A 14,438-nucleotide genomic window follows, 5' to 3' on the forward strand; every position below is an offset into this window, starting at 1 on the left:
TGCCGGCATAAATGGGAGGGTCTCATTTGAGTTAAATCTGACCTTGTACTCAACTGAGGTAACACATGACATAACAAGCTGGATCCACCTATCATCAAAACCAGGCTTCCCAAGAATAGCTTCCAGAAAGACCCATTCAATGCGATCATATACTTTATGCATGTCCAGCTTTACAACACACGTGACAAATTTATCCTTCTTCCTTTTCTTCATTATGCGCAAACATTCATAAGAAACTATAACATTATCAGTTATTATTCGACCTAACACAAATGCACTTTGAGTTTCACTAATAATATCTGGAAGAAACACCTTTAACCGGGAAGCCAACATGTTTGATATTACCTAGTAAACCACGGTGCATAAACTGATAGGCCGGAATTGTGAAATTTTCTCTGGGTTGTCCACCTTCGGTATTAGAACAATAGTAGTTGAGTTCCATCCATCCGAGATAACTTCACTATTCACCGCCTCCAAAACTTCCTTCACCAAACCCTTTCCTAAGATTGACCAGTTTTTTTTAATTTTTTTTGCATGTAGGCCATCAGTCCCGGGCGCTTGAGATCTCCTATGCTAGATAGAGCTTTTTTGACTTCCTCTGCTATGTACGAAGCTAGGAGAGACTCATTCATATATTCGATAACACACCTTTTCACTTTATTCAAATATCAACTGATGGTTCATTCACTCTTGAAGTAAAAAGATGCAAAAAGTATTTAAAGGTCAAGCTTTTCATGGACTCGTAAACACCACTATCATCCATTAAGCGCTTTATATGATTTCTCTGTTTACTCGTCAATGCAAAACTATTGAAGAAATTAGTCCAAATTTTAGCCAATTTCTCGATTGTGCTGAACCCAATAAATCTCTTCCTTCTCCAAGTTTTCCTCGATCTCTATTAGTATCTGCTGCTGCTGGGCTGCCATCTCATCAGTAAGAGGCCCCAACCATAGTCTTTCCAACTCCTCCTTTAAATTCTTTGGGCGTTTTTTCGTCGCCTTCAGAATGACGCGATCCCGTTAATGCATAGCAACATGGACCTGCGCCGTGCGAGCTGCAAGGGGGCCGTTGGATCAATATGCTCCCACGCATCATTTACAAGCTGCACCACATCTTCCTCTCTAAGCCAACGTGCTTCAAATTGTTTCAGTTTTGCATGTTCTACAGTACCCTGCACATCCCCTTGAGTGTCAATGAATATCGGTCTATGGTCCGATTTTGAGTGGCTTGCATTGGTCACCTTTGTGTGCGGAACAACCCATGAAACTGCCAGTTACACACTGCTCAATCTAATCTCTCACGCTCCTTCACCTCCAAGTGAATTGGTCCCCCTGTATATCCCATGTCTTCAAGTTCACATTCAACTAGGGCGTCCCTGAAATTCTGCATCATGTTCATGGGAATACAAGATCTCATTAAAATCACAAGGTTCATTGCACACACGTGTCTTTTTATTAGCTTTTTTTTACTACCACTAGTAGTTTTTAAAAGGTATACTCATAGGAAAGAAAAATCCCGGAAAAGTTGGATCGGAAATGGTTATCTTGAAACCCCCAAACCCTTTTTGCTAACAACTTTATTGTTTAGATCGTCCCATCCATCCACCACTTTGCTGGCTCCGTCTATACAATAGCAACACATCAGCACCCGCCGCCCGTCCACATCCCTTCACATCCGTCGACCCAGATCTCACAGGCCGCCCAAGCCAGCCAGCGACGATGAGGCCCTCAGTGATGAGATCCGCCGCCCAGCTCCTCCGCCGCCGCAACTACTCCTCCGCGTCCGGGCAGCAGGCGCGGAAGGTGGCCATCCTCGGCGCGGCCGGCGGCATCGGGCAGCCGCTGTCTCTCCTCATGAAGCTGAACCCCCTCGTCTCCTCCCTCTCCCTCTACGATATCGCGGCCACCCCGGGCGTCGCTGCCGACGTTTCCCACATCAATTCCCCTGCCCTGGTACCCCACGACCGACATCGCCCTCCTCGCGCCGCTCAGTCCGGTCGGATCTAACGCATGGTTTGGGTTTTCGCAGGTGAAGGGCTTCATGGCGGACGATCAGCTCGCGGAGGCGTTGGATGGGGCCGACCTGGTGATCATCCCGGCCGGCGTCCCGAGGAAGCCCGGCATGACCAGGGACGACCTCTTCAACATTAACGCCGGCATCGTTAAGAACCTCTGCACCGCCATCGCCAAGTACTGCCCGAATGTAAGATTCTCAACTCTCTTCAAATTTAGATCTGTTGCTTACGTGGTTGATTGTTCTGGCTACTCTGGGTGCGTGGTCTCGTTACAGATCTATCTAGTTCCTATTCAAGACGTTGACATTGCGTAATTATGATTCGATGTTTGGAAATTGTAAACGGGCGTGGTTTGATTATCACCACGAAGACCAATACTTATCTGCTGAATAGGCACCAACATTTTGCTCTATCACGTGTGTCTTGTTTAGGCGCTTGCAGTTTTGTTACTTTTGTATCTCCTGTTCGATAGTGTGGTTCCTTGGTCTATTTATTTTGTTTGTTGCAGTGTTATTTGCATTCGAATGTTTGTGTATTAGCCTGGAGAATTGAAAACTAGGTCACTGTTACTCTGGATTGCCTCACTGTTTTCGCTTGAAAGTTGCATTTTCTTATGTTTATAACTCTTCAGTGTAATACTATATATATCATCTGTCCTACATGCTTGTCAGTTATTATCGTATCTTCTATATTTTTATGCCCATTCCTCAACCTGTTGACTGAGGAGCCATATGGCCCATTCCTTCAAATTTTCTAACCTGGCTGTTAGCTCCAACCTCCAATACATACGACGCGTTTGGTTGGGCTCCGGTAACGTATTTGATTTTACTGTATCGGAAAGCTCCGCTTCCGATTAGTTTTATGGAACACGCGCTTCGTTTGGTTGGTGCAGATGTGTTCCGGTTTCCCAGTCAGCTCCGACCTGGGCGTTTTCAGGTTTGTGAAGTCCTGTATCGGAAACCACGGCTAGGAAATACATCGCGGACGAACCAAACAAGAAGTTACGGTTTCGGGAAGCACTGTAATCAGAAACCGCGGTTCTTCTGCGAACCAAACGCGTCGATAATGTATCCATTTTCAGTGTATGTTGTGTTAGGAAATCGTTACATGATACATTTAAAAACTGATGTTCCTCTTTTGTTACTTCATTTTGTTTGTATGCATCTTTCTATGAATTTGATGTGTTTCTGTGTTGCAGGCTCTTGTCAACATGATCAGCAACCCTGTGAATTCAACCGTTCCGATTGCTGCTGAAGTTTTCAAGAAGGCTGGAACCTATGATGAGAAGAGATTGTTTGGTGTGACCACTCTTGATGTTGTTCGTGCCAGGACTTTCTATGCTGGGAAGGCTAATGTAGATGTTAATAGTAAGTGGTGACAGTATATGATCTAGCTGGCTGGTAGCAAATGAAAGAAGAGTATGACTGCTGTATTTTTGTCCTTAACTGGAGTGTTCTTTTGGCAGCTGTGGACGTTCCTGTTGTTGGTGGTCATGCTGGTATTACCATCTTGCCACTGTTCTCACAGGTATTGACTTTTGTCACGTAATAAATGATACAGCACTATTGTAAAAACTATTCCACATTATAGCGCATAAAACCAGAAATGGGGACAGAACTGGTATGTTTGTTAGATTCTTATTCACTGTATTATGCTAGGACTTTCATGGTGAAATCATGCCGAGTAAAGAAATTGAGTTTCTCTGGTCAGATAATGTTCATCTACTTGAAATGGGAATTGATCATGTCTATAACAAAAGATCAATCATATTCTATTATTCTTGCTCATTAGTGAATGCATTTGTGTGGACAACTGGACATATGAGTCTGTAGCTAGTTTAGTGTAATGTAAACACCATATTTACCAAAATTATGGAAGTGAATATGGTCTATCTAGGTTTATCTTTCTGGTTATTAGTAATTGTGAAGTAGTTAAATAGTGTACATTTGTGCTATCACCCTAACCCTAATAACTCAACTGAAGGAAACTCTTTTTTAACAGGCAACTCCTTCAACTAATGCATTGTCTGCTGAAGAAATCAAGGCTCTCACCAAGAGGACACAGGAGGGTGGCACAGAAGTCGTTGAGGCAAAGGCTGGAAAGGGATCTGCAACCTTGTCCATGGCGTAAGTAAAAAAAAGATGAAAAAACCATGCTAACTGAGGATTGTGTGCCACTTCTCTAGCAACTTAGTGCCATGTTTTTACTTGTTTTGCTAGATAAACTTGCTCCACCTTTGTAGGTATGCTGGTGCAGTTTTTGGAGATGCATGCTTGAAGGGTCTGAACGGAGTTCCTGACATTGTTGAATGCTCCTACGTGCAATCAACTGTGACCGAGCTGCCATTCTTTGCTTCCAAGGTACATGCTTGTTTTGCTATGTGTGTTGTTTACTGCAGTTGTTATTTATATGTTTCATTATGTAAATCTAGATGGTTCCAAATTTTATGTAGTATCAAAGACATTTTTCTCTAGATTTATGCAGTGGTTGCTTGTCATGCATATGATATTTTATTGCAATTTCTTTTATGATGTTATATGCCTGTTGAACATAGGGTGGCTAAGCTTTGTTTCCTGACTGGCTGGGTTGTTAAATCCATTTTGATCGTTTGGTTTTTGCGGTATATTTAATACTCCCTCCATTCCAAAATATAGTGCGCCCGCGCTTCCCGAGGTCCAACTTTGACCATAAATTTAACCAACGAGACCGACTGCGGCGGGAGAAAAAATTATATAATCGAGAACTTCTTTTGAATACGAATTCACTGGTATAACTTTTGCTCTGGCCGCAGTAGGTCTTGTTGGTTAAATTTATGGTCAAAGTTGAAGCACGGGAATAGAGGAAGCACTATATTTTGGAACGGAGGGAGTAGTAATTGCTGTTGGACTTTTGTGGCACTGTTATCTTTTGACATTTTTAATCTGCCTAGTTTGGATATGACCTTATAATTGATTGCAAGTACTGCTGCAAAAAACTAGTCTTTGACACGCTTTTTATATATTAGGCAATACTTCGTTAGGCCATTTCCCCCCTTGCACACTGATCAACTTGCTATTTTTGCCATGTTATATTTTGATTGAGACAAAAGCTCTTTGAAACGAGGCTCAGCATCTGCTCAAGTATTCTTACTGTGCATTGAATCTTCTAGAGTATTCTCCACGCTTAATTATGTTCAAGTGAACCTATCTCTCCTTTGTGTGATGCTTATTGCCTAAGGCAATTTGATGGACTTGTACGGCGTGTGGTCTTGCTGTTGTTTGTTCACTTTACAAACTGTTGACGCTGGTCATAGAATGGAATTTCATGATTCACTGATGTAACACAGGTGAGGCTTGGGAAGAATGGAGTCGAGGAAGTGCTCGGGTTGGGTCAGCTGACGCAGTTTGAGAAGGATGGGTTGGAAGCTCTCAAGGGCGAGCTCAAATCTTCAATTGAGAAGGGTGTCGCGTTCGCAAATGCAAGTTAGTTAGGTCATTTTGCAGATTATAGCAAACCCAGGTCTCGTTGAGGGGTCTGTTGGTTTGGTCCAGTGCTTTTTCTGCCCATCATGTGGGCATGGAAGATTTGAGCTTTGCAATAAAATTTCCGGCGGCGCAATGCCACACATAACATAACTTGTACGAGAGGAAGCTAGTTTTGTGTCGAGCTTTGAACTGATAATGAACAATTGCTGATGCGTGGAAAGTCACATTGTTCAACCGGTCTGCTTGCAAGTCTGTTTGAATGTCGATGACTTTTGTTGTGCTTTCAGTTGGTTCTAGGATTTTTTACTTGCCAAGATAATCTCTTGCCAGTCATTTTTTACTTGCCAAGATAATCTCTTGTCAGTCATTTTTGATGCTGCATCGTTCTGTAAGTGGCCATTAATCCTTTATGCTGGGTATTTGATTCGCCACTCTATGGAAGCAAAGTGTTTCTATTTCAATCGCCTTTTTTTTCCTTTTGTGTGAAGAGATTCTCATGTCGGCCCATGGATAGGATTATTTATGTTGCATTTGTCAATCACCTTGCATCCTTTTGCAATAATTATCTATCAGGATGTTAACGACGCTGACAGTCAACTGCACTAAAATTACGGCAAACAATTGGCATATATAATTACGGTTCACATTTAGCCAATAATGCGCATGCAGAACTGTCAGATACTATTTGACAACTTATTATTTTCCTTTTCCAATGTGCAGATGCACCTGACATGCGATTTTCTAGTTTCCAGTATGACATGTATACATCGCTTAGCGCCAGGGAGAGTTCATCGATGGTCCTCCTGCCCCGACGCTAATCGTGGAGCCGAGTTCACCTCATTGATTTCATAGCCTCTTCGCCCAAAGCCCTCAATATACGGAACAATATTGCTCCAGAATACTACATATTTTCGTACGATCACGCTACGTTTCCGGATCCGAGGCCCGTGCCCGTGCTGTACCTAGGATCTGGTGTACACGCAAGAGAAAAGAAAGTGTGGTATGATCTTGTTTCAACGGAGGGTCGATCAGAGAGTACGCGTACGAACTGGGAAGGCGACAAGTGGCCGCTGACTTGTGGGCCCCGTATTCTATCTCAGGCTCCTTGGCCATTTGTCTGGACTCTGGCGACGGCAGTCCCGAAGTTTATAAAAGGCAGAAAGTCGCACCCTTGCACGCCTCTTCGAACAGAAACTGGCATGGCTTCCTCTGCCTCCGTCTCCGGGAGAGGAGGAGGCTTCCTCTTGCCGCCGGCCGCGGTGGCGGCGGCGGTGCTGCTAGCGGTGGCGGTGGTACATGCGCGGGGGGCTCCCGCGGCGCCGTGCGTTCCGCGGGTGTTCAGCTTCGGGGACTCGCTGGCGGACACGGGCAACTTCCCCTTCCTCTACGGCAACGACTCCCGCGAGCCCGCGCTCAGGACGCCCTACGGGGAGACATTCTTCCGCCGCGCCACCGGCCGCTTCTCCGACGGCCGCCTCATCGTCGACTTCATCGGTAAGCCGCGCACCACCACACCGCCTCCGTCGATCGCTCGGCCGGCCAGCCGCGCACGCGCAGTATACTAATTTGAATTCTGATGAAACTCGCGTGGGCGGGCGTGCCGCAGCGGACACGATGGGGCTGCCGTTCGTGCGGCCGTACCTGAGCGGGCGAACCGCGGAGGACTTCGCGTCCGGGGCCAACTTCGCGGTCGGCGGCGCCATGGCGCTGGGCCCGGACTTCTTTCGGGGGAGAGGGGTGCCCATGGGCGACCGCATGCACCTCGGCGTCGAGATGAAATGGTTCCACGACCTGCTCGATCTGCTCTGCCCCGCCGACCGGGCTGGTAATCCCAAATTTTACTTCCTTCTCTTTCTCCTTGCCCACACAAGTCTTTTGACCTGAATTTTTTCGCTAGTATTAGGGAGAGAAAAATTCTACTGGCACCGGTGTGAGGCTGCTGCTGGGAGTAGTAATATTTGTTGCAGAAGATGTTGAGATTTGTACTGCTTGAGTTTCACTACAAACCACCATCACATTATATGTAAAAATTAGAAATTATACTCCCTCCAATCCATATTAATGTCGCTGATTTACTGCAACTTTTGTACTAAATCAGCGACAATTAATATGGATCAGAGGGAAAGTTGTATTGAATCGGAGACAATTAATATGGACCGGAGGGAAATTTGTATTAAATCAGCGACATTAATATGGATTTGAGAGAAAGTTGTACTAAATCAGCGACAACAATATGGATGGGAGGGAGTAGTATATTTGGTCCCTATTAAGAGATTTACATGAGATGATTATTAAGTCCCTGGAACAGATATGGTACAACTAATCACTGGAACAGATATGATACATTAATTTCAGAAATCAAATACTCTGCAAGGGGAAACATTATTTGTAATTCTGCATTATGATGGGACTGCAAATAAAAAGTAGCAAAACTTGTACTGGCAACTTTCCTTTGGGGAATATATTACAGCTCTACCAGAAATGAATATCTGTAAAAAAAAATTTGAAGGTCACCGGGGGAGGGCAAGGCCCTCCACCTGTAAATTTTAATGTGAGCCTGTGGATCTTCAACTACTGTAGAGCGCATAAATATGATACTTTCTTGATAGTTTTTAAACTAAGATGCCATTGTTACATATGGCTGACAACACTGTTTCTTAAACAGATTGCATGGGCATGATGAATCAATCTCTCTTCTTGGTTGGAGAAATTGGGGGCAATGATTACAACATACCTCTTCTCTCTAGGGTTCCCTTTGAGAAGATTCGCACGTTCACTCCGAGTGTTGTTGCCAAAATTTCTTCTACAGTCACTGTGAGTCATTTACTGCTGCTACAATTGTTGTCGCCATTGTTACTTGAATCGCAACTCAAGAAATTGTAAAGGAGTACATAGTTAGTAATGCATTGAGTTCATTTACAGGAGTTGATTGGTCTGGGAGCCAAAACATTGGTAGTTCCTGGTAACCTCCCCATCGGGTGCGTTCCAAACTACCTGATGATATTCAAGAGTGACAAGAAGGAAGATTATGAGCCAGAGACTGGTTGCCTACGGTGGATGAACGAATTCTCGAAGTACCACAACAGACTTCTCATTGATGAGTTGGAAAAGTTGCGCAAGCTTCATCCTGGCATGTCAATAATCTATGCCGATTACTATGGAGCTGCTATGGAGATCTACCGTTCCCCCGAACAATTTGGTGAGTCCCTTCTACTTTGTAGTTTATAAATTAACTTGTAATCTCTCTGATCCATATTAATTTTGCTGATTTAGTACAACTTTGTACCAAATCAGCGACAATTAATATGGATCGGAGGGAGTAGGATAAATGAAATAAACATTTATACTATTTTTTTAGAGGAAAAGGGCTCACTGCCCCGGCTCCATTGTATTGACAGTGAAACCAAAATATCCGGTATACAAGGTTTAGTGAAATACAAGCCCTCTGAGGAAAACAGCAAACATGCGGCCTCAGCAAATAGGGAAAGGACCAAATTTAAACAGTTCCGAAAACAAGGAATTCTGACCAATATAAGAACTACAGCTCTGACCAAACTCTCCCCCAACCCACACACGAGCGCCAGTTGGGATTTGGAGTAGCCATCTGCCGCAGAAGACCCAGAAGCTCATGCAGATTTCCCAGCTTCAGAGGAAAGTGGCACCAATGCTAGCACAGCGAGACATGCTAGCCGGGGTCTGGCCACAGCAGCAGCGGAGGGTCTCTCGCTAGCTTTTCCAGCTTCTTCACCAGAGTCACCACTTTCTCCCTGGCAGGGCCTGAGCACAGAACCTCCCAGGCAGACAAGGTGGACGCAGTTTTGCTCCAAATAGCCTGCATGCCAGACCACAACACACGATTGAAACACATGTCATTTCGATACTTCCAGAGGGCCCAAAGAGCTGCTGCATGAAGCATAATATCAGCAGTTTTAGTGTTATTTACAGACCACCAGTTCATGAGTGATACCAAATCTAGATCATTGGCATACCCAGTGATATCTGAAAGCACTCTCCAGAATTCAATCAAAACAGCAGTCAAAAAATAGATGATGACAGTTTTCAGATTCAGTACAAAATAGGCAAGAAGCATCAGGGATATTCTGTCTTTTCTGTAGGTTATCCCTGGTCAGGACTTAATTTATAGCTATCAGCCAGAGAAAAATCTGAAATCTGGGGGGAATTTTAATCTTCCAAGTTAAAGGAATATCAGTAGGAAGAACCCCCTGTAAAATTAATGATACTGTAAAGGGATTTGACAGTACAAATGCCCTTGGAGTCATAATTCCAGACAATGGAATCTTCACTGGCATTAAGCTTTAGATCTTTCACAATATTGAAAAATCATTCCAAGCCTTCATCATATCTGGAGAAAAATATCTTCTAAAAGTGATTTTCAGGTGTAAGCCATCCTAGACTTTGCTAATGGAAACATTGTGATCATTAGCAATAACATAAAGGTCCCAAAATTGAGTAGCTAAGGTAGAGGAACCTATCCACTGATCTTCCCAGAATCTAGTCCTCAAACTATTGCCAATCTTCCAGGAGTATCCAAATTTAGTGGCTTTGGCAGCCCACAAAATCCCTTTCCAAAAGGGGGACACACCAATAGAAGAACTAGCAAAGATGTTGGGACTTTGGGTCCTATATTTAGCATCTACAATCTGTTTCCAGATTTATCCATATGGTATCTTTTAACCCAAGTAGCTAGCAAACATAGGTTCAAATCAGCAAGGTTGACATTTATATACTAGTACATATTGTTTTCTAAATCACATGAACCCAACATCATTTTCTTTTGATAGCAGTAGGCAGTATCTCCAGAAATGACAATGCATATAAAGTTGTACTAAATCAAAGACACTTATTTTGGGATGGAGGGAGTACATAATAGGGGTGTGTTTAATTGGGTTTCTTATGAAGTAATCTTACTAGTAACACAATCAAATCACTATTGAGTAAACATAGCAGAAGCTTTCAGAAGTTTTTTTTTTGAATTTTTTTCTTTCAGAAGTGTCATCGTTGTAACATCAAGTACAACTTGGTTTTGTTTTGCTAACATAAGGTGATATCAGATACAGTAGCATTATTTACTCTTAATAATTTCCTTCTGTATGTTTATTCAGTGTCCCTGTAGCTACTCTAGCCTAAATACATGATTGATATGTACTCCCTCCGATCCAAAATAAGTGTCGCAGTTTTGAACTAGGGTTAGTTCAAAGCTGCGGCACTTATTATGGATCGAAGGTAGTATTAAACATGACATCACTTTCATTGAGCTTCAGATTTGATACGGCAGCTACTTTCTTTCCTTTTTCGAAAATCTGACAGGAGCACTGTCAATTCCATTAGAAGAGTAGAAAAAAGTAACTTAGATCCATTAGAAGAGTAGAAAAAAGTAACTTAGATCAGGCCAAACCCTCATGTACGAGGCTTTGCCTAGATAAAAGGAAGAAAAATGATCAAGAAAGCTAGCCCCCATCATCCTGTACAACCCTGGAAAAAGCTAACTATTTCAACCTCACCATTTCTTTGATCTTGAAAGTGGTATTGCTAACATCCTCAAAGATTCTGGCATTTTGGTCTCTCGAATTTGCCAAGCGCTGTATGAGACGATGCCATTGAAACACTTCCTGGATGCTACTTTCACTAGATAAACTAACTAAATGCTTTAGTGCTCAAGAACACATATATTCATCGACAAGAACATGTTTTCCTAGTTGATACCATGCTTAACATTAATACATCTATTACTCAGGGATTGATCACCCTTTAGCAGCATGCTGCGGTGGAGGAGGACCCTATGGTGTGTCCATGACTGCAAGATGTGGATATGGAGAATACAAGGTGTGTGATGATCCACAAAAGTATGGATCATGGGATGGTTTCCATCCCTCAGAAGCTGCATATAAGGGCATCGCAATTGGCCTTCTAAGAGGAACATACACACAGCCTTCAATTTCTACCACCATCAGTTCATGCCCACAACTTACTGAACTTGGCTCTTCCGTTGAATACAAGGTCCTCTATGATTTGTAACTCTGTAACTTATTTTTTTTGTTTCTACTCCCTCTGTCCCAAAATAAGTGTCTCAAGGTTAGTACAACTTTGTACTAAAGTTAGTATAAAGTTGAGACACTTATTTTGGGACGGAGGAAGTATTAATTAATTATAGAAATATGTTTACTTAGAGATGTACAGATTATGACATTTTGCCTAATTACAGAACTGCGGTACTGTTCTACACCTCACGGTTGTTGCTCAAGTGATTGGCTGGCTTTTATTTTCCGTTCACTTTTTATAGTACAGGTTTTATACATTGTTGTTCTGTTGATTCGCCCTCTTAAATAAATTTTCTTTCCTATAATTATTTGGTTCTAACTTTTTAGGGTCCTTTTCCCCCCTGTTGTTTAAGAGGAAGTAAACACATCGGTTGCTCATCTTGGCTGCTTGGCTAGTGCGGCTGAAATGTTGGTTCTTCTATTGCTGCTTTGGTAACTCATATTATTACTTTGTTACACTATTTAGTGACGATTCCTGATCTCTTATATAGCGATCAGCCCAGATCTCACATCACATTCTTCCAGTACCAGGTGGTAACAAATACTTGAAAAAAGCTTCGCAGATTCAATTTTATTTTAACATTTCTCATGCCTTTGTGTTGAGTTGTGTTCACAAAAACAACAAGGGATTTACAACTTCACAGAAACTAAGGGTGATTGTCAAAACATAGAAATAGTAACAACACATGACCGAAATGTCATGGTATCTCAAATACAATAAAAACGAACGATTTGTTGAGGAGAATCCTTTGGATGCTACGGATAAAAATGTACTAGCAATTTCAGGTGTTGCCTGATCAAAGAGAGAAGGGAGAGTGAAAGATGCAAGATACATTGAAACTTTGAAAAGAATTCTCCCATGAGGTCAGAGCTCATGTTTGGTTTCCTTTAAAATTTGTAAAAGAAAATATGACCATGTGAAATTCCTTGAACAAGAATTTTTACATGGGATTGCAATCCACCAGTTTTCCTCCAAAATGCATGTCTACTTGCTTCCTAATTCTCCATATATGAGAGATTTTTGTTAGATAGATGGTTTGACCGCTCTTGACATTACAAGACATGTTTCCTCTTGACATTACAAGACATGTTTTGCCACCCTCCATCAGTGGCGGATCTAGGATCATAAAAGTGGTTGTGCCACAATTTATATGTCAATGTATGAATAGCATAAGTTCAATACATATGTTCAAACTTTTGCAAAAAACTACACTACAAGTAGTATTTTGTGTGTGTAAATGTCATTACAATTACAACAAATAAAGCCAAAATGGACTTCGTATTAACGAAATTAGTATTAAATACATAGTATTCCCTCCGTAAAAAATGCAGATCACTAAAGTAGTGATCTAAACGCTATTATATTTCTTTACAGAGGGAGCAGTATGCATTGTTTTGTATTTTTAGGGGGTGCCATGGTACCCATGGAACCACCATTGGATCTGGTATGACCGGGCAGACTTATGCCCGTAGGAGGCCCACCGGGCAGGCTTAGTTAGGGGCTTAGCCCACAAGTTATCTTAGTTTTATTTCACATCTTGGTTGTATAAACAAGTTGTAAGACTCTTTTGAGAATTAAGCAATAAGACAATTCTATTGCCCGGCTCCCTGAGGAGCCGGAAACCCTAAGCCCTAGTCGCCTCTTGCTCCCCCCGCCACCGCACTAGCCGCAAGGACGGCGCCCAGCCGCCGGCCGCCGTGCACTCGCCCTCGCCCTCCTCCCTCCTTTCCCTACAGGCTATGCCCTAGACCGGGTAGAACCCTAGCTCCTACCACCTTGGTATCAGATAGCTCAGTTTCGACCATGTCTTCATCACCACCAATTTCGCCGCTGCCTACCACCACCGCGCCGCCGCCGATCCTCTCCACCGCGCCGCTGGCCCTCCCCACCGCGCCGCTGGGCTCCACCGCGGGCGCCTCAACCGGCCAGTCACCGCCCCCCTCCACGGGTCCGCCACCACCACCCGCCACCACGTCGCTGGTCTACTCCCCGACGGAGATGATCGGCGTTCTCAACGACCTCGTCACCGCCGTCCACGGCATCCGGATGTTCTTGGCCAGTCCGTATGGGCCGCCGCCACCTCTGCCGCCGGCCACCTCCTCCGGCCCGCCCGCCCTGCCCTGGTACTCTATACCCGCGGCACTCGCTGGGGCCCAGCCGCCGCCCGCCATCGCGCCATAGTGGCCGCAGTGACCGGCGCCGGCCCTCACCGCGCCGGTCCAGCAGCAGCCTACACTGCCGGCGGCTTCGCCGCCCACCTTCGGTCCCGGGCAGTCTACGCTGGGAGGCCTCCCCATACAGCACATTCGCTTTCTGCCGTCGCCGTCCCCGATTCCGGCCTGGCTGACCGCTACTTCACCATTGCCGGTCTACACGGAGGCCGGGGAACCGCCGGTGCCCACACTGCAGTACGGTGAACCGTCTGGTTTCGCGGGCCCCTACGCCGGCCGCCCCACCATCGACCGGGCGCCGCCATCCTCGCTGCTCCGCACAGCCGAGCCAGTTGGCCACGGCGCTCCGACCCAGACGCCGCCACGGGCCACGGTCCGCCAAGATGAACTTCGCCACGTATGACGGCATGGAGGACCCCCTCAACTGGCTCAACCAGTGCGAGCAGTTCTTCCGCGGGCAGCGCACACTTGCGTCGGATCGCACCTGGCTCGCCTCTTACCACCTCCGCGGAGCGGCACAGACATGGTATTATGCCCTCGAGTAGGATGAGGGCGGCATGCCCTCGTGGGAGCGTTTTCGCGAGCTGTGCCTCCTTTGTTTTGGGCCATCGATCCGCGGGAGCCGCCTGGCGGAGTTAGGCCGCCTACCCTTCACCTCCACGGTGCAGGATTTCGCCGACCGCTTCCAGGCCCTGGCGTGTCATGCGCCGGGTGTGACAGCACTTCAGC

The 14,438-nt window shown here is 44.8% G+C and overlaps 2 protein-coding genes across 2 annotated transcripts; both read left to right on the forward strand.

The window, feature by feature from the left end:
* The first annotated feature begins 1,633 nt into the window (after window positions 1-1,633).
* LOC119276401 (malate dehydrogenase 1, mitochondrial-like) lies at window positions 1,634-5,764 on the forward strand. Its single transcript, XM_037557454.1, has 7 exons — window positions 1,634-1,952; window positions 2,029-2,202; window positions 3,213-3,381; window positions 3,480-3,541; window positions 4,016-4,140; window positions 4,257-4,374; window positions 5,340-5,764. The coding sequence occupies exons 1-7, from the start codon at window positions 1,719-1,721 to the stop codon at window positions 5,478-5,480; spliced, it is 1,023 nt and encodes a 340-aa protein (XP_037413351.1). The 5' UTR covers window positions 1,634-1,718; the 3' UTR covers window positions 5,481-5,764.
* Window positions 5,765-6,672: 908 nt separating this feature from the next.
* LOC119276402 (GDSL esterase/lipase At1g28600-like) lies at window positions 6,673-11,721 on the forward strand. Its single transcript, XM_037557456.1, has 5 exons — window positions 6,673-6,972; window positions 7,085-7,303; window positions 8,144-8,292; window positions 8,401-8,677; window positions 11,234-11,721. The coding sequence occupies exons 1-5, from the start codon at window positions 6,678-6,680 to the stop codon at window positions 11,512-11,514; spliced, it is 1,221 nt and encodes a 406-aa protein (XP_037413353.1). The 5' UTR covers window positions 6,673-6,677; the 3' UTR covers window positions 11,515-11,721.
* The last annotated feature ends 2,717 nt before the right edge of the window (window positions 11,722-14,438 follow it).

This window comes from Triticum dicoccoides, chromosome 3B, assembly GCF_002162155.2.
Source record: "Triticum dicoccoides isolate Atlit2015 ecotype Zavitan chromosome 3B, WEW_v2.0, whole genome shotgun sequence".
NCBI lineage: Eukaryota > Viridiplantae > Streptophyta > Magnoliopsida > Poales > Poaceae > Triticum > Triticum dicoccoides.